This window comes from Somniosus microcephalus, chromosome 18, assembly GCF_052327205.1.
Source record: "Somniosus microcephalus isolate GS21.2 chromosome 18, FLI_Smic_1.0, whole genome shotgun sequence".
In the NCBI taxonomy this organism is placed as follows: Eukaryota; Metazoa; Chordata; class Chondrichthyes; order Squaliformes; family Somniosidae; genus Somniosus; species Somniosus microcephalus.
Window position 1 is genome coordinate 56,038,773 of NC_141004.1, and position 20,765 is coordinate 56,059,537.

At 42.2% G+C, this 20,765-nt stretch overlaps 1 protein-coding gene across 1 annotated transcript in view; it reads right to left on the reverse strand.

Annotated features, from left to right (window-relative positions):
• The window catches only part of LOC147105286 (signal peptide, CUB and EGF-like domain-containing protein 3), a 430,332-nt gene extending 423,269 nt beyond the window's left edge, over positions 1–7,063 (reverse strand). The window contains exon 1 of the mRNA XM_086011491.1: positions 6,380–7,063. Coding sequence (XP_085867617.1) covers positions 6,380–6,479 — 100 coding nt within the window. The 5' untranslated portion in view covers positions 6,480–7,063. The remainder of the gene's footprint in view (positions 1–6,379) is intronic.
• Positions 7,064–20,765: the final 13,702 nt, after the last annotated feature.

A 20,765-nucleotide genomic window follows, 5' to 3' on the forward strand; every position in this document is an offset into this window, starting at 1 on the left:
GGTTCTGCCTGATACGTTAACTTTTCTGTCCCTCTCCCCAGATGCTGACTGACCAGCTGTGCATTTCTGTTCTTGTTTCAGATTTCCAGCATTTGCAGTTTTTTTTTGTTGCTTTTGTTTTACTTTTGCCAGTCATCAATGCAACCTGTTTAATCTCCTGAGGAAAGATTGTGCAAAGATTTCCCTGCCCCCTTCCCAAAGGTCAATCTAGTGAAACTCCCCAGCATAACCCGCTAACCTTACACGTACATTATTCATCCTTGACCATTTGCCTCCCTTTGCCATGACATTTCCCATAGTTCCAACAGCTTAGGAGCCATCGTATTCCACACACAACTCAATTATCCCTATCTGCTATTTATCTTTATAACCCTCAATCCCATTCCTAACCAGATATTCACCCAGCTCTTCTTGTCAAAAGGCGTTAATCAACAGAGCATTAACTACTTCAGCTGGGAACCCATTGCACATATCTCAGCCAGGGTGCGTGACACAGGAGGACCAAGAAAGGGGAAGGGGAGAGAATCTCACTCGCAGAGGAATCAAAGGAGGGAGGGGGGGTGGAAAAGAAAAAAAAAACTTTTAAGCTTGAAGAATATTTCAAATTCCAGCACTCTGATCTTAAACAAGCATTGTTGCCATACTGGAGAGATTTCAGGCAGGCTGAAATCTTGGAACAGCTTTACCAAAAGCTCCAAAATCGTCGAACACGAACAAAAATAAAATAATTGCAATGCAGAAATCCAAAGCAAACCTACTCCACAATAAACTTTGTGAGCTGAACTTTGGAAGCCGGCTGTTCCAGGATTTCAGCCTTCTTCACAATCGCTTGAACGTTGTGGAGAATGCCCCTTAACCTGCCATTTGTGCCCTACTGTGCATTATTTTAGAGAAACTTTTGCATAAGTAGCTTGAATTTGGGCACGTATTAGTGCACAATGGGATTTACTGTGGCGTTGAATAATGACACTTACACTCTTGGAAACAGAGCCAACAATAAAGGAAAACTGGACATCAGTTGACAATCACCTTGGAAGGAAGAGAACATTCAGATTCTTGGCCAATCCCCATCTGCGATCCTTAATTAACGAATTTTTCCCCTATACAGGTAGACTATCCCTTATCCGCACTTCCGAAAACCGAAAACCTCTGAAAACCGAAAGTTTTTTCGTGGAGCGTCTCTCGGTATTCCCAGTGTAAAAGCTTGAGCAGCTTGCACGGGAGGGGCCTGCACCAGCGCGATCAGAGATTGCGAGTGCCGGCAAAAGAGCCCAGCACCGAGGAGAAGTGCCGGGCTTTTGGGACACAGCCGGCACCGCCCGGGGGTGGGGGGGGGGCTCAGGAGGCCAGGGACAGCGGCGTGAGGAGGTGCAGGCAGGCGGCCAGCAAAAAAGCATTATCCCTTCTGAAATCTGAAAAATTCCGAATTCCGAAACACAGCTGGTCCCAAGGTTTTCGGATAAGGGATAGTCTACCTGTATTAATATTCATCACAAATCACCCCTTTTGCAGGATTATTGCCCCCCAATCAAATCAAAGATATGCTGCAATATACTTAATGATTTCAGCTGATCACAAACTCATTTTACCCACATTAATAGATTTGCCTGAGCCACTCCTATCATCTCCTAATTTTCCCAGTTTTATTCTCATCTCAAACAGCCCCCTCCCCCCCCCCCCCCAACCTACACACAGGCAGAAAACCAAGTCTATATAGGCAAGAAGATACATGGGCTGGAAGTGCTTTCGCATACACTTGAGAATGTTATAAATTGAAAAGCATAATAATGGACTCAGGTATGTCAGTAACACTCATCACCCAGCAGTACTTGAAACACTCTCCAACCACTGTTATTTTATATATGACATAGAACTTTACAGCAAAGAAACCGGCCATTTGGCCCAACAGGTCTATGCTTCACACGAGCCAGGTGGAGCCTATACTATATAAAGGTGGAGCTTACATTGGGAAGTTTCATTCCAATCCAGGTGCAATCACCTTTTGCCAGCAGCCAGCGGAGTGGCACAGCAACAAACAGCAATAGCACCATAGAAGAAATAGGAAGAAACATAGAGAAATAGGAGCAGGAATAGCCCATTCGGCCCTTCAAGCCTGCTCCGCCATTCCATATGATCATGGCTGATTCTCTATCTCAATAGAGGAAACTCTTTATTATCCGGCACCGACGGGACCGGCGTGGTGCAGGTTTATCAAAAAGTCCGGATTACAGAGAGGTATAGTTAAAAGGTACGAGAGCTCCGTACACAGCAACAAATCTAGGCTTCCCTGTTGCTTAGCAACATGTGCAGGAACTCCGGCCACAGACCAAGCATCCCTGTTGCTTAGCAACAAGTGTAGGAGCCCCAGTTACATAGCCACAGATCCAGGAACTGCCACTAATATGAAGTAAAACTTACCTGAACCTACTCCTGAATTTTGCTGGTTAACAGAGATTTCCGGTTATTTAGGTGCCGGTAAATCAAGAGTTTCCTGTACCATATTCCCACTCTCTCCCCATACCCCTTGATGCCTTTTGTGTCTGGAGGTTCATATCACCAAGTTCATATCACTTTATTGCAGGATAACAGTACATAAACTGTACATAAACTGAACTAACATTTTATTTTAAAAATTGGGTGGTACACAGTGCAAGGCCAGATCGGCACATTACATACAGAAATTCAGCAGAAGGGGTTTTGTGTGCTAGGATCATGCAGCTGCCAAGGCTGACGGTGCAGTAAATAAGGTAGCACTGTCCATGAACAAGGTTACAAATCGTAACTTCAAAACTGTGTGGCTGCAGTTATTCCAACTGCTGTCGAATCTTCCCTGTAATATAAACAGGGTGATTCCCACAGCACTGAAAACCAGAGGCACTATGATATAACATGCCATTGCGATAGAGAGCTGCAATCGCATATTGCTGGTGTGAAGTGCTGTAGTACTAAAGGTGTTTTTGTTTAGATAAACTTTGCCCTATGTGTGTTCTCTTTTTTTTAATAATATAAGTATCAGAAATTTAAATGATGAGTGCCCCACTGGCTCAGTGTGTAAATGCACCACCCGGTGTGGTACAGAGTCAGGCAAGTCTCAGGTTCAATCCCCTATGGGCACTGAGTTTTCTGACCTCAGAGGGAAGCATTACCATGACCATTGTTGGCACCCCGAACCTGATGAAGGAGCAGCGCTCCGAAAGCTTGTGGTTTCAAATAAAACTGTTGGACTATAACCTGGTGTTGTGTGACTTCTTACATTTGTCCACCCCAGTCCAACACCGGCATCTCCACACCATAATAAAAGAGGAAGGGGGGGAAACAGCCAGGGTATGTGTCTCTGGTCATTCTGGTCATTATCCAGTAACCACTGTGGGATAAGCACTGTATGGAGCTCAGCTGTGATGGCCTCACCGCGCACCCACCCCCCACCCCCTGCCCTCGCCCCACATAGCCAATAGCCTGGCAACACTCTTCAGTCTCGGTTCACACATGGATGAGGTACCAGAGCGTTGTTGTTACCCGTGGAACCAAATCCCTTCATGAATCTCTACCTTTGAGAATCCAAGGGAGAAACTGGAAGAAATTAAAATTAAACAGATTGCATGCAGACAATCTTTAGACTCTTGTGAAAATAAGCTGAGATAATGCAAAGGGTTAACAAATCATGGCTAAACCGCCACAGCTTCATATTGTGCATAAAAACACATTTGTTTCATGTGTTTACAAGCAATATAATGAAAACTACAGAGGACAGACATTGGGATCCAACTCTTCACTGCTATTCACCAAATGCGTATAAAAGGGAACTGACTGTACAGTTGAGAAATTACATTAAACATTTCTTGTAGAAAATATTCACTAATGATTGGTGATAATTTGATGATTTGAAACCCTACACCCCCAAGCACTCAAGATATTGCCAGCATCGCAGCATATGGGGTGCGGTGAGTGTTAGAAATGATCAACAACTGATTTCAAGCAGCCAGCACACTCATTGCACTGACAGAATCCTACATGTTATACCACATCACCCCCCAATTTATTAAGTAAGTGTGGATGACCTACAACCCACTCATTTAATGAGAGGTGTCTCGCTTACACATGCAGAGCATCTATAATGGAAAACATCTTTTGTTCTGCACCAAGAACGTCAGCACTCAAGGCTGAACTGGATAATAATCTGAAACAGGCTACAAGATAATTTTGCTTGAGTACATTTCCAACAGTTGTTGTAAAGTGCTCAGGAAACAATCAAATAGTTATTTAAAAAAATTCAGGGGATTTAATTCTTGAGTTGCTGTACCAAATGCAATATTATTGTATACAATGCACAGTACCACTCTATGTTTCTTCTAGTACTTTACTTATCCCATTCTTACAATCAAAATGTCAAGCAGTTAAAGCCTCACTCTCACATTACAAGTCAAGTCAGACTTTGAACAGTGCTGATCTGAATTTATTTAATTCCCTTTGAAGGGAGTTTTAACTGGTCCCACGGAGGGTTGCCTCCACCAACATTTTTTTGTTAAATAACTGAATATTTAGTTAATAAGAAACGAGAAGACACACTTGTACCAGCAGGGATGCTTTATCATGAGGCAAAATCAAGTGATTAAAAACAGTGTGTGATATGATTAGAAAAAACAAATTAGCTCGTCATCACAATTCAGTAGGAGGCACACCCCTGAGTGAGACTGACCCATACAGTCCAGGAAAGTCCCCAAGTTCGATCCCTGGTATATGCCTATTTAGCTAATCTTGGCTAGGCAGTTGTGGAGGCACCAGAATTGGCCTCAGTGCCTTTGAGTTAGGGAAAGAGGCATATCAGCCAGGATCCCTCTTCCTAGTCACTGCTCAATGACTCCCGTTGAAAGCTGCACATTTGTAAGGATAGGATTGGACTGGGCTACGACGCCCCTCACAGTCAAATAGTTGCTGACACTTTTATTGTCTAAGTTTATACGTGAAGAATGGCAGCTTGGGTGAGGTACCAGATAGCTGCCAGCACACGGGGAACCATAACCACTGTCTTCAGAATAGAAGAGGAGAAAAATAGTTAACTGAAATTCACACCGCTTCTCACTAACTTACCATCCACTTATTAGAAATTATTCAAACAACTAAAAGCATCTCACGGGCTGCTCTCGCTGAGCGTACCATAGTTTTTGCAATGCTTTGTTGGCTAGTCACAGCACAGATATCAAACTCACTCGATCTAATGTAACAACCGTATATTCAGCTACGTTAAACTGTGCTCAAAGAGGTGCAAATTCTTGGTTAAATGTTCACTCAGCACTTTGCACAGTAATGTGTCAACATCATGCTGAATAAGTCCCAGCTTGTTCAGATTACATTTTTCAGCAAATACATATGTCAATCGCCCAGCTAATAAACTAAAGACTAAAAACACATTGCAGTGTTTGTTTTGTTATTGCCACAATGTCAGCAGACACAAGTAAAACAGGATCTGAAAAGCCAGATTTGAGTGTGTGTTTGTAAGTATTGTACCATGTCTGTGCTGGCTGGACCCGTGGCAAGCCAATTGATTATTTAATTTTCTACTGATTTACAGTTTGCAAGACAATGAGTCAATTATAAAGCAATTAATTGGCACCTCTCTGGTCCTATCTAAATGTGGGAAGAATACTAAACACTGAATTCACCCAACACGAAAGAATATGTGACACTGTATATAAATATCCTTTACACTGTTCTGATTCTTACATCTACCATTAGAGCTATTGTGGGTAACCAGTTTGCCCAAAGTGTACTACAATTATCAAAGTATTAATAATTAATTAAATAATTCATGTTTCATGTCATAATTGTTTGGTGGACCCACAAAAGATCTATGACTTTGCCTCTTCAACTTTCTAAAATATACACAGATGGCAAACTTTTATCGAACTGCAGTGAGAAAGAAGATATCCTGAACATGTCATTTTTGAAGGATAGTGCTTTTATGAGAAGAACAGAGAATAGAGACCATAGTTAAAATACTTCAAAGGTTGTCAGCGTTTTTCCAGGTATATAAATGAGACATTAATCCAGGTTACTTAAACATTTAAAAGTTACTCACAAATTGTCTTTTAATTGGACCCAAATTGCAAAAATGTTATCCTGCCCAGTTTGCCTTCTCTCTTTTCTCTCCCCCTCAGTCGGATTGTTGCTCTTATTTAAACACATGCCCTGTCTCACACACACACACACATACAGACCAATCCCTTGTACAATCAGACCCCTCTGAGCCCTCTCATTTCATGACCTGAAACTCAAGGCTGAACAGATTTACAGAAGGGGGAAAAATATTTAAAGTGAAGGGGGTTGTGTGTGTGGGGGGGTGGGTGGAGAGAAGAAGAGAGATTTCTTAAGGTTTCCTTACCTTGGTTTGCCTTGCTTCCCGCGGTGCTGAGTGGGTTTAAGAGAATGAGGAGCAAACAGTAGCAGCCGGACAGACGGACAGCCCCCATTCTGCTCTGCATTTTCAGAGGCGTCTTTCTGAGAAGGGATGAGACGCGATTTTTTTTCTTCTCTCTCTCCTCCTGGAGGTCCTGATGGAGCTGAAAAGAACCTCGATCGGAGCCTTCCCACGTCAGTCAGATCGCCCTCTGTGGGATCAGAAGGATCTGCTCTGTCCTGCTCATTGCTTTTACACAAGGTCTGGAGGGAGGAGAAGAGAGGGGGTTGGGGGGGGGAGAGACACACACACGAGAGAGAGAGAGAGGGAGGGAGAGAAAGAAGAGGATCAGAGATGGAGAGGGTGAGTCTCTGGATCTTACACCGAATTCAAAAAAAAAGGGGGAGGAGGGAGACACACGCAATGCTTCTAGTCTCTGCAGGAATTTACAATCAGCTGCTGCCCCAAAGAAATTCCTGCTGGAGAGCGAGAGAAAAAAAAGGGGCTGGAGGAGGACTTCCAGTCTCCATGGAAACGGCTTCTCTGGGATCAGGAGGTCAGAGCAGGACCATGTGCAATCAATGGATCGATAAAGGCAGGATCATGTCGCCGGCCCAGCCCGGCCATTAGAAAATGCACAAATCCTGCAAGCGATGAATGGACCTGAAGGTTTCTGCCATTCAGGAGCAAGTGAAAGAATCAGAACATAAATTGATTTTAATGCACGGATTGGTAATAACGACAGATTTTGGATCGGAGAACCAGCAGTACAAGTTAAATGGGTTTTAAAAAATATATATATATTATTATTAAAACACAATTCGCGGTCACTTACCCGATGAAACTAAGAACTTGAACTAGCGACCAAGCAATTCAAAATTCAGATTAAACAGTGCCACGAATGAACTCGCAATTTTTTTTTTTAAGTTCAAATGAGGCCAGCCTGCGGGAGCGACTCTCTCCAATTAGTGAGCGGCGACATTTCCATGTGTTTGAAAGGGGCAGAGTATTTAAATAAGTCCGATTATATTGTGTGTGCAGTGCAGTCGATTCACACCGGGGACAGTTAACTCCATGCAAATTCCCGCTGCCCGAGTCCCACATTAGTCAGCGCGGTGGCAGCGACACTTTGTCTTCTTCCCTCAACTCCAAATCTGAGAACAACATTATTATTTTTTCTCTTCCCCCCCCCCTCTCCCTTCAAACCTGTAACATGTCAAGCCCACGCAGGGGTAAAGTCACCGTGACAGTGAATCACTTCAGACAGGGGAGGAGCTGGGTGGGGGTGAATAGGGGCTCATTGCTGAGGGACAAGCAGACTGATCGATTCCTATTATGGGAGATGTCTTGGTGGGCAGGGGAACCAGAGACTCTCCCCCACCCACCCCCAGGTTTCATTTTTATCATTCACTCTTTAGCTAACAGACTAAAACAATGGGCAACTTTGAAGAAAGGGATGTGTTTATTTTTTTTTCAAGTTTGTGAAAGGCTTCTGGAAAGAATTATTTATAATCGGTTATAATTTAAAACACACACACATATTGCTTTCCTGTCACTTACCATTGCATTGATGCCTGTTAAAGTATTAACTCACTGCTGTGAAGCAGTATATATTAATACTTGACAGGAAAGTGAAAGCCTAAAAGAATTGAAGTTTCTGTTTTAGAGGCTGCTGTAATTAAGGGAAAATTCTGGTAAATTTTGCAATTCTATTAGTTGGGACAGGAAACTTACAGCATTAAGTCCCTGTTCCAATATATTTTATGACAAATTATGTTTAAGTAAAAATATATAGTATTGGATGAGCTACTCTACAGAGGTGCATTATTATAAATCAGAGTAATCAAAGGACCTGCTACAGTGGTTATTTGTGTGTGCATGTATGTGTAGGTGTATATGTGTATGCATGTCTGTGTGCCTGTGTGTGCATGCATGTATGTGTCTGTGTGAATGCATGTATATGTGTGTGTGTGGATATGTGCGTGTGCTTGTATATGTGTGTGGATATGTGTGTGTAGATATGTGTGTGTGGATATGTGTATGTACTTGTATATGTGTGTTTGTGTGTATATGTGGATATGTGTGTGTGCTTGTATATGTGTTTGTGCGTATATGTGGATATGTGTATGTGCTTGCATATGTGTGTTTGTGTGTATATGTGGATGTGTATGTGCTTGTATATGTGTGTTTGTGTGTATATGTGGATATGTGTATGTGCTTGTATATGTGTGTTTGTGTGTATATGTGGATATGTGTGTGTGCTTGTATATGTGTGTTTGTGTGGATATGTGTGTGCGCATGCATGTGTGTGAGGTAAGGAAAGATCAGGCTTAGCTGGGTTGTCCACCAAGGTGGAATCGCCTTCAGATACTCACTGTCCATGCTCACACGTAAAGTGTGACCACCCAGGCAAGGAAATACTAAACAAAACAAAATGAGGAGCGGCTATGAAACATAGTGAATGAGGTGAGGGGAAATGAAATTCAGAGCAGGGGAGACAAAGGAAAAAAATCTTATTAATTCTGTAATTTTTGTTTACGAGTTCACCTAACATCAATCACAATTTTCCCCATCAGTGGTTTTGAGTTTAACAGACTTGACAAGAGGGGAATCTCCAGCCTGGTACTCCTGTTACTGTACTATCTTTTTAAAATAAATATATAATAGCTACAATAGAAATGATAATGTATTATCACAAAATTATTTGGTATTTTAAAAATAGTCTTTTCAAAACTGTTACCTTGCAGGTTGATTTTGTAACGGTGGACCACGGTATCGGGCATTGCTGAAAATGGTTGATATTACCAAATGATGTCTGTCAGGGATGATGGTGCACGGCTTCTGCGTCTACAGCACACTCTCCTTATTGTGCTAAATGTTGGAGGAAAACATCTGAGTGAGGCCTAATTGGACCCTAGCTTCCTTAATCAATACGTTACTGATCGATCAGTTAGAGACCATATGCTGCAGAGCGAGAAAGGGTCCCTTTGAGGCAGGACTGCGCATCATCAACCACAAATCCATTGATCCAGATATTCCCAAATATACTGGTCAGCTGAGGATCAACCAGCACCATCAAGAAATCATCTTATCGATTTTTCCAGGAGAAGCATCACACAATAAAACTGAATTTGCACTACAGCTAGAAGTATCCAGCGAATGTGCAGTATATCCATACCAGTTATAGTGTGTGGTTTATTTATCCAGATCCTCATTGAGAGCACAGGCCCCCCACCTCTAGATACTGCATGTAAAGTCAACTGGCAATCCAGAGAATTGTGTGTGTGCTGATGTGTGTGGCCACTGCAAATCTCATATCATTTGCTACAGCGAAGAAATGCTCAGTGCACCCATCAGACTGGTGAACTGTTTTGGAAAGGGTTGGTAGTTTTTGTGCTTAGCAGGCTGAAGGAAGGACAGTGCAAATAAACAAAACATTTTTCTCCTTTATGTTACCATTGTCAGCATCGTTCACTCCCTCGTCAGCGCATCAAGGGCCAGATACAGAGTGAAGCTCCCTCTGCACCAACCCCTAAAATCTGCCTTAGCCTCGACCTCAGAAGAGCACCCATTATAACACCGGTGCCAATTTTCTATTTCCCTCATCAACCATCATCGTAGCCTGTCTGAATGAGTTGACAATTTAGTGCTAATTAATGGTGATTTGTTGGTAATTTAATACAGCTTTATGCACAGGGCTAGTAACTAAAAGGGTAAATCCGACCCCCCTCCCTAGTTTTTAATCTATCTCTTTGTGCCCTTGGTCCCTGCAGGCCCCTCACCAAAAGCAGCTGCAGGGGGAGGAATGCAACCTCTTCCTAAGAATCCACCAATCTCAGAACTTGCCATTTGAAAGTGTTTGACAGTAGCCTGAAGATGGCTTTCCCACTTGTTTTCTTTCTCTCCTTGTGGGGATGTGCCTGGCTTCTTCACAGTGACAGGATCGAGAGCAGGAATTCAGCAGAGTAGGGTGGGGCTGGTAATTTAACACACTTATCTCACACATGGGTACAGTAATAATATAAATACAGGAGTGATCATTTAAAACACCCTTGACACATGAACCAATTCATGTATAAATACTCAAATACATTCAGTTTCAAATTACTCTGATTCAAATTCAGTGCGATCTCCCAGTATAAGAGCAGCTTTAGAGAGATAGGTTCAAATAAATATACTGTGACAGCAACTGTTACAGGAGCTAGATGTTTACAGCTGTAATGTACTGTTACAGGAGCTGTGATAACAGCGATGAGCCATAACAGGAGCTAGGTACTGTTACAAGGTTTGTTACAGCACTGACATTCTACTACAGGAGCTCGGCAACGTAAAGCTTGATTACAGGAGGGAGGTATTCTCATAGCATTTGTTACAGTAATGTTCTATTACAGGAGCTAAGTATTATTATAGGAACTACATCACCCTCAATAGGTAAATTTTATCTTTAATCTTCTGCCATAATGCGTAATTGATTAGGTCATTTCAGCACGATTGTAACATATTCCAGAAGTTGATCCTGTAAATTTTAATCTAGAGGAAAGCTGGATGTGGATTCAACTCTCAAGTAAAAGTGTGGTATAAAACTTTTAGGACTATGCATTCCAAAGTCTCACCTCCACAAAATCTTTTACCTCCAGCCTTGGGTTTCATGTTTACCTGACTTAAAAAGGCAGAACATAGCAAATAGCAGCCCCAAATCACGCAAGCACGAGGTACTACGAGTGTTTGATAATGCTGATGATAAGGGGCGCGTCCCAGCAGGAGCTGATGCCACCCTACTGGCATCTGTTGCACCTGAGAGTGGTGTAGGGTTTTACAGAAACTGCAGCGTGCTGTCAGTAGTCAGAGCTGACCCAATATGGTGAGTAGTCCTGATGGTTATCAGTCTCTATACTTGCAGTGGCCTGTGGCTAGATTCTAATCAGCACTCTGTTGTCTTAAGTTGGCATATCCCATTGAAACTGAATCAGATACATTAGCTTAACCCTTAAAGAACTATTCAGCAGCATTTGTTAAACTAGCTGTATGGAATTCCACATTATTACATTTGTGCACACAGGAATGCAAAATGATGCAACTGGTAACTCTTTGATGTAAAAGAGTTCACCATCTTCTCAGGGCAATAATTGCAGCCTTCCAGCGTCGTTCACATCCCAAGAATAACGTTTTTTAAAGTCACCATGTCTACAGCTACAAATTGTTTATTTTTACTGGAATTTCAGGAAATACTAAAATAACAATTAAAATATCACTATCACGCATTAAAGTTGGTGCCGTACTAGACTTGCTGCAGAATAAAGCTTTCCCCACTGGCGAACAAAACAATGCTTAAGGTTGTGATTGGAGTAGGCTGAACATGGCTGAAAGGCTCCCAAAAATGGTTACACTGTCCCTTTAAAAAAAAAGAACACTGATTAGCATCAAGTCCCTGGAGTGGGCGGTAGCAGTGTAGACATTATCGTAAAAACCAAGTCAACCCAGGTTTCACCCGTATTCTGTCTGCGTGAACGCTGCTAATATCGGTCCTTTGGAAGTTGAGTTTCACACAGGATGCCACCTTACCTTTTAAGAGGGTTTCCATGCAGTGTGTGACATTAGCTCAAGCACACTTCTGGCCAAGTCCCATGCAAATGGAATTAGCCACAACTTGTTATTGGCCTGAGCTTGATCACACACGATTACAGCCCACGTGAGTAACATTAAGGTATCAGCCTTGGCTCAGTGGGCAGCACTCTCGCCTCTGAGTCAGAAAGTCGTGGGTTCAAGTCCCACATCAGAGACTTGAGCACATAATCTAGGCTGGCACTTCTGTGCAATACTGAGGGATTGCTGCATTGTCAGAGGTGCCGTCTTTCAGATGAGATGTTAAACCGCGGCTCTGTCTGCCCTCTCAGATGGACATAAAAGATCCCATGGCACTGTTCGAAGAAGAGCAGGGGAGTTGTCCCTGGTGTCCTGACCGATATTTATCGCTCAAACAACACCTAAAACAGATTATCTGGTCATTTAGTTCACTGTGGGAGCTTGCTGTACTCAAATTGACTGCCACGTTTCCTACATTACAACAATGTCTACACTTCAAAAGTTCTTCATTGGCTGTAAAGCACTTTGGGAAATGGTCATGAAAGGTGCTATATAAATGCAAGTCTTTAATTAACAAAGCACAGTTAACGCATACAAGAGGCATACTTGTCTTGACCTCATGTCCTCCCTGCCTCCAAAAGCTTTCCTTAAAAGAATAAAGGGAGCTAGTAAGCCTGCACCCTGTATCCTGTTACAATGTTGAGAATAATGAAGAGTTTTTCAGTCGAGAGTTTTTATTTTGACCATCAGTAAAAAGCAGAAGACAATTGTCTCCTGTGCTGATCTCCAGTTGACTGTCCCTCCTGAACCCTTTGTTGCCATTGACACAGTTCCCTTGGTTGGGATGGGAGGGAAGAATAGTGCATACACATTATGGTGCTTCGGTACTACATGTGTGTGCAAACAGGTGACACAGTCAGGCCCATGGAAACAAAAGGGGGAGGGAAAGAAGGTGCGCAGCACCAGAAAAGACATGAGCTGTTTTGGAGTATGGAGTAAGGCACCTGACATGGATCACTGGGGGACATGGAAGAAGGTACTACAGTACAATCTGCAAGGATTACCTGGTCTTCTGTAATCTTTAATTAAAGATGCACAAGCATGAAATTGAATTGTTTCATTTACCAGCAGAACGGTGGAAAATGGCTCAACCATTGAGGCAGTGATATCCTGATCACATCTGCTGCTATTAACTTCTTATCCTATAGCTTTTATCAAAACTAAGATGTTTTTTATTTAGATATATACCAGAAGTATTTTCACCACTGTAGATGGATATTTGCATCAGCAAACATTTCCTATTTGCCACACCAAGTAGTATGCAGGTGTGACATCAATGTATTCAGAGCTGTCTATCCAAGGACCACTTTTTTTTTATTCGTTCACGGGATTTGGGCATCACTGGGAAGGCCAGCATTTATTGTCCATCCCTAGTTGCTCTTGGTAAGATCTCTCTTCATTGTGGTGGTACGTGTTGAACGGGGTGGGGGGAGGGGGGTGAATGTTTACCATCTCCTCCAACGGTAAGGCTAATCTTCATTTCAGCTTGGTTCAATGGTGTCACCCTCTGGGCCAGAAGGTTATGGGTTCCCCACTCCAGTATTTGAGCACATAGTCTGGCAACTTTAGCGTAGTTGTGAAGGAGTGCTGCATTGACAGAGGTGCAACCTTTCAGATGGGATGTTAAACCAAGGGCCTATCAGCAAGTTAAGGTGAACATTAAAAATGTCCCGTGATTCAGTTTCAAAGAGAGCAAGGAGGTGCCTTGGCCAAACCTTCCTCCATCAACCAACATCGCCAAAACAGATCAACTGGTCATTCGTCTCGTTGTTGTTTGTGGGGTCTTTGCTATGCACAAACTGGCTGCCACGTTTGCCTATGAAACAACAGTGGCTACACTTCAAAATTAATCTGTGGGTGGTGAAGCACTTTGGAACAGAATCCATGTTCTTTTCTTTCACAGGATCCTAGACATCAATTATAACAAACAATATTTTGCCAGCTCCAGCAAATCTCCCTTCCCTCAGTCTGTATGGATCCAATTCAAGTGGAAGTACAACTCCCACCTCTGCAGACATCAAGCTAGGATTAAACTGCAATAAATCAAACAATTTATTGACCCATTCAGACCTGTTACTGTCCAAGTTCCACACAATAATTGCCAAGCTTACCTTGCCTTTCCTGTGTAGGCAGGAAATTAATTATTTGATTTCTTTCAGTGTTTTTAACTGTTGAATGATTCATCTCCTCCTCTCATTATTTTATGTTAGTGCGCTGATCTGTTTTCTCTTATCCCAAATCCCACATTTAATTGATTAGCAGGACTTAGACAAAACATTTGACTGATGTCAAGCAAAAATGTTATCTCATGTATATCACTGGAAATCCCTGGCTGCGGCCTTGGCTCAAACATAAAATAAGGCTGCAGGAAATGTTCTTGGATCAGTCGCCTGAGATCTGCCCTTACATGAAGTGGAAGCATTTATCTATTTCTGATGTTACTGTACCTGTGGCTGAACAGTGCAGGTAAATCAAAGCTTAGAGTGCTTCAGTCGAGGGAAATTTTCTGAATAGCTTGTAATTAGAGGCAATGATAGACAGGTTAATCACTTAAAGAGGAGCACAGAAGTACTTCGCTGTCAAAATCAAATATTTCATAAAAAGGATGACTTCACCACCCCTCTCCTCACCCCAGACAGCGGGTTCTCAATCTTGGGCAAATTGTCAGTTATTCTGTCAGAGAGAGAAAAGGAAACAAAAAACATTAAAAGGTTTTGAATTTGCACCTCAATGCTGCACAAACAATGGCTTTAAGGCGGCCATGAAAATACACACAACTACCGTCCATTCAGTCGAAGTCTAGTCTAAAACAGAATTATAAACAGCTTTGAAGTGATTCCATGATTACTGTGAATCAAGATCGTTCTGTACATTTCATGAATTCTACTTTATAATTACCCAGCATTTGGTATGTATTAAAAAGCATATTTGCTAGGGGTTATGTGAAAGAAAAGACTGCAGTTCAAAAGTTGAAAAGGTCTTTGAGTACTTAAAGGGGTGAAGATCATGTGTCAATTCATATTTACAAATTCTCCGTACATGTTGCTATTACTGCTGACAGAGCAGCCAGCACCCAATATGAGAGGTGAAAGCAAACAGACTTAGTCTGAGATGATTTTATATTAAACGTAATTTTGGACAGTTTTGAGTGCTGCTTTTATATTGTTGTATGATGATCATGCTTGTCTTTGCTGTAATTCAACAGGCAATACTAGTTTATAAGGAAAATTTAGAAGGGATAAACAGCTAAAGGTTTCCTCTAGCAGTCCTCACACATGGAGGTACCAGCACCAGGAGCACATTTTTGATCACATCTGGCACCAATACTGTTAAACTTTACGCAGTCTCCTGAGTCAAAAGGTCGTGAAAACCTGGTACATCTCACCAAAGAGAAGGTTGTCCACTTAGACAAGTGGTACCAGAGGAAGACCCTTCATAGGGAATAGGTCATGTCAAAGAAATACAATGGTGCAAGGGCCCTCAACCTACAGACTGCAGTTGATAAGCTCTGGAGTCCCATCGTCACGAGCAAGTAAGAGTTTTATTTATCAAGGAGGTGAGAGAAGTAATTTTGAAATAACTTTCATCTGTTCACTCATTCTTTTGTTTCCTTGAAGATTCGTGTGCTATAGCCAGGCCAGGGGCATCAGGGACACAAGCAACCAAACAGGATTTAAGAAAACATCTAATCTCCAGCAATTGTTACCTGGTACAACAATTGAATAAGAGAGCACCTACAATATCACTAAATAACTTGCTTCACCCTTATTTAAGTAGCACCGAAGGTACAATGACTGTGCCACAAGGAAGCAGTCATTGTTGTCCATTGAGCACCTTCAGGCAAGAACAGCTGCCCTCCCAGCAGATGTGCGATAAAACATCTGGGATGTGATCCAGACACGCAATGAGTCAGCTAGTACAGGCAATTCAGAAGTTGGTAGAGAATAGTGACTAGTCTTGGGGAATCAAGATATCATCCTTGTAATTTAAACTAGCAGTAAATAAACAGTTGATATTGAGTGAAACTTTCCCCAAAATACTGAGCATCAATGTGTTAGACTTCTTCATATACTGGTACTAACTATAAGGCAGGCTAATCAAGGCACTCACCTATTGTCAAAAGCTGTGTCTTTAAGATATCTGTGCAACTTCTTATATATTTAACCTCAACCATCTTACCACGAGTATGTGTTCAACATTGATTTTATAGCTTATCATTATCTAGGAGGTCCTTTCACGGGGTCTTCTCTGACAGAACAGTAGCGTATAATTGGGATCTATACAAAGTGGCAATTTGCAGGACCAAACTTCCATCTCGTAACACTTAAAACAGAAGTTTGGTGATAGTTCCACAGTCACACGTCAGGTTTTCGCAATTCTATCATTCTCAAATAGCCTATAAATTCAAAATCTGCACAAAATATATCCCACAAAATCAATTTTACAGATTTGAAAAGCTTTGTGAATAGGGCCCTTTTATTAAAAACCAAATAAAGTCATTGTTTAATGAACTTACACAAAGCCATCTTCCTTAATCAAATGTACTCAAAATATTTATTAGAGTGTGACAAGGACAAGACCTATAGAAGTAAACACTGCATAAGTCTAATCTGAAAATCCAGCCTTTGAAGCTCAATGAAAGCATTAACATCTCTTAAAATGTCTTAATGTGTGACAAAATACTCGATTAATCCCCCAATTAAAACAGATTAAAAGTCAATGCTTTTGGCAGTTTGAAAGAAAGAGACATGGAGCAGAAATGCATCGTGTCAAGTTTATCTGTGGAGTTATAATGTTTGATCCCAGGCCAGTAGCTTTCAAAGCTTGGCTTGCTTTGTTGAGTTATGCAAGGTTCTTATCCAGCATCTTTGGTTTGCATAATCTGATCAACACAACATTCCCAGTCTAAATGTAGTCCATCAATAGAGTTCAAACAGACATGTAACTACTTTTTAGATACTCACAAGATAATTTCAATCAAGGAGAGAGTGCATTGGCAAATTATAACACGCACAATGCCGTATCAGCAACAAATGTCTAGTTTATACACGGAGGTCAACTGGCTATTGCATAAAAAATGGATTGCTGAGAAATGCATTTGTTAACATTCTCCTTCTGTATATTCAGTAATCATTTGGATTAAAAGTTTGAAGGTATTGCATTTGCATTTATTGTGTTAAAATTCAGGGAAAGAAAAATCAAACCACTTATCACGCATTTAAATATCAAAGAATATAATGTGCACAATGTGGTTCTGGGATGTAAGATCTATCTGACCTTCATTTGGGGGGATAGATGTATGTCCAAAATATAATGAGGCTAATTAAATGGCACGCTGTACATATTTTTAACTGATAGTATCTTAAGTGGTCACAGAAAAAAATATAACCTACATGGGAGTGATTTCTAGACTGTAATCTAATTGAGTAATTCAGATTGTTTATATGTAGAATATTGGATATTTGGATTGATTACAAAGCTAATCTAATTGAGAGCTTTAGCCAGTTTATAAAATGAATAATCTTGTCTATCTCCATTTTATCATTGTTCCCCTCTTTCTTCCCAAGCTCCAAATATGCCCTTCCTCCTCTCCCATTTTCATTGTGTTCAAATCAAGACTCAATCACACCATCTCCTATTCTAACTCAGTTTGAGATGTGGGGAGAGTGACTGCCCTTAATATCAAAGCAGCATTCGACCGAGTGTGGCATCAAGGAGCGCTAATAAAACTGAAGTAAATGGGGATCGGGGGAAAAGTGTCCATGACTGCAGTCACATTTGGTACAAAGTTAGAAACATAGAAGATAGGAGCAGGAGTAGGCCATTCGGCCCCTCGAGCCTGCTCCGCCATTCAATGTGATCATGGCTGATCATCCAAATTCAGTACCCTGTCCCTGCTTTCTCCCCATATCCCTTGATCCCCTTAGCCTTAAGAAATATATCTAACTCCTTCTTGAATATATTTAATGAATTGGCCTCAACTGTCTTCTGTGGTAGAGAATTCCACAGGTTCACCACTCTCTGGGTGAAGAAATTCCTCCTCATCTCAGTCCTAAATAGCTTACCCCTTATCCTTAGACTGTGACCCCTGGTTCTGCACTCCCCCGCCATCGGGAACATCCTTCCTGCATCTAGTCTGTCTAGTCCTGTTAGAATTTTATAAGTTTCAATGAGATCCCCTCTCATTCTTCTAATCTCTAGTGAATATAAGCCTAATCGACCCAATCTCTCTTCATACGTCATTCCTGCCATCCCAGGTATCAGTCTGGTGAATCTTCGCTGCACTCCCTCCATGGCAAGAACATCTTTCCTCAGATAAGGCGACCAAAACTGCACACAATACTCAAGGTGTGGTCTCACCAAGGCCCTGTACAACTGCAGCAAGACATCCTTGCTCCTGTACTCGAATCCTCTCGCTATGAAGGCCAGCATACCATTTGCCTTCTTAACCGCCTGCTGCACCTGCATGCTTACCTTCAATGACTGGTGCACAAGGACACCCAGGTCTCGTTGCACTTCCCCTTTTCCCAATCTATTGCCGTTCAGATAATAATCTGCCTTCCTGTTTTTGCCACCAAAGTGGATAACCTTGCATTTATCCACATTATACTGCATCTGCCATGCATCTGCCCAATCGCCCAACCTGTCCAAATTGTACTGGAGTTTCTCTGCATCCTCCTCACAGCACACACGCCCACCCAGCTTTGTGTCGTCTGCAATGGTTGTTGGAAGCCAATCATCTCATCCCCAGGACATCATTGCAGGAGTTCCTCAGGTTAGCATCCTAGGCCCAACTACCTTCAGCTGCTTCATCAATGACTTTTCCTGCAACATAAGGTCAGAAGTGGGGCTGCTCATTGATGATTGCACAGTGTTCAGTTCCATTTGCAATTCTTCAGATAATGAAACAGTCCATGCCCACATCTAGTGAGACCTGCACAACATTCAGGCTTGGACTGATAAGTGGCAAGTAACATTCGCGCCACACAAATGCCAGCCAATGACCATATCCAACAAGAGAGAGTCTAACCATCTCCCCATGATATTCAGTGGCATTACCACTGCCGAATCCCCCACTTGCCTGGATGGGTGCAGCTACAACAGTCAAGAAGCACGACACTATCCTGGACAAAGTAATCCACTTGATTAGCACCCCATCCACCAGCTTAAGCATTCACTCCTTCCACCACCGGCATACCATGGCTGTGTACTATATACGGGCTTCTTCAACAGCCCCTCCCAAACCCACAACTTCCACTACCTAGAAGGACAAGGGCAGAAGGTGCATGGGAACACCACCACCTCCAAGTTCCCCTCTAAGTAATATACCATCTCGATTTGAACATATATCTTCATTCCTTCATCAGCACTGGGTCAAAACCCTGGAACTCCCTACCTAACAACATTGTGGGAGTACTTCACCACACGGACCGCAGTGGTTCAAAAAGAAGGCCCACCACCACCTTCTCAAGGACAACTAGGGATGGGTAACAAATGCTGGTCTTTCCAGTGACGCCCACATCCAGAAAATGAATTTTTTTTTAAATTTCCCGTGAGTTCAAAACCATGGAACTTCTTACTTCCCTCAAATTGACCGTCCCCTATAATCTACAAGCTTTTAAAATGTAAATTTGGTATCTAACCACTACTTTTTGATTTATCTTATTCAATCTTTCCAACCTTGGTGGAGCCCTGCACTAGGGGCCTTTGCCCTTCACCTTAGTTTCTCAGTAATTAAAAAAATACATATAGGAAAATTGATACCGGGCATGATTGCAAGGCTGTAGGGTAATGTCACAAACTATTAATGGTACATTCCAAGTCTGGCATGTAAGTGAGCTGCAGAGCTCAGACGTTACTCTAGGAACCCAAAAGCTAACACGATAAATCTAAATTCTGACAGATTGTGATTAAAAGGGAACTGTATTCATCTTGATTGCCATAATCCTAAATGTTCTAAAAGGAGATTAACTGTCTGTTTATTTGCGGCTCTCAGTCATTCCTTGTTCCCATGTTTTGTGCTGTTAAACTGCTTGTAAAGAGCTGCCTGGGAACAGATATTTGCTGCAAAATCTCCCTTTCAGCCCCCTCCCCCTCCCCAGCGGAACCATTACATTTCTGGCCAGCCACATCATTACAAGGTTAGGAAGCTGTAGGCAGCAGTCCTCGGGATAGCACCAGAGCAGGACACCATGATATTATGATTTGTGGTGGGGGTGGGGGTAAGAAAGGGGAAAGAGAAGTTCTGCAGAAAGTGGCCAGCAGTTGCAAATAAGATGATATGGAAGGGAGGAAAGAAAAGAGAGACATCTGCCTCTACTGCATCATGTGATCATTTACAGAGTGTTTGTTGCTTCAGTAACCGTGGTTGCTGATACGCCGTCAATAACTCAAAGACAAGGATTCAACTGAAGGCTTTTAATCACTGAGAACATTGCAGCATTACAGGTCTTCCCACATCGGGTTCGTCTGGTGGGAATGACTCATACAGCTCTTGAGACCTTTATATGGCAAAAGACAGGGGCGTAGCCAATACACACAATAGGAACAAAAGGGGGCGGTTCACACAATACAAGCAGGTAAAACACATGGGCTGATGAAGGCATATATTTCATCACATTCACCCCTTCTACAGATTTAGTCTGTCCGGGGGTGTGATAGTCCTTCCTGACCGTCGCAACAGTACCTCGGGTTCCGATCGGGAGTCCGTGGTGCCCTCCTGGGCATA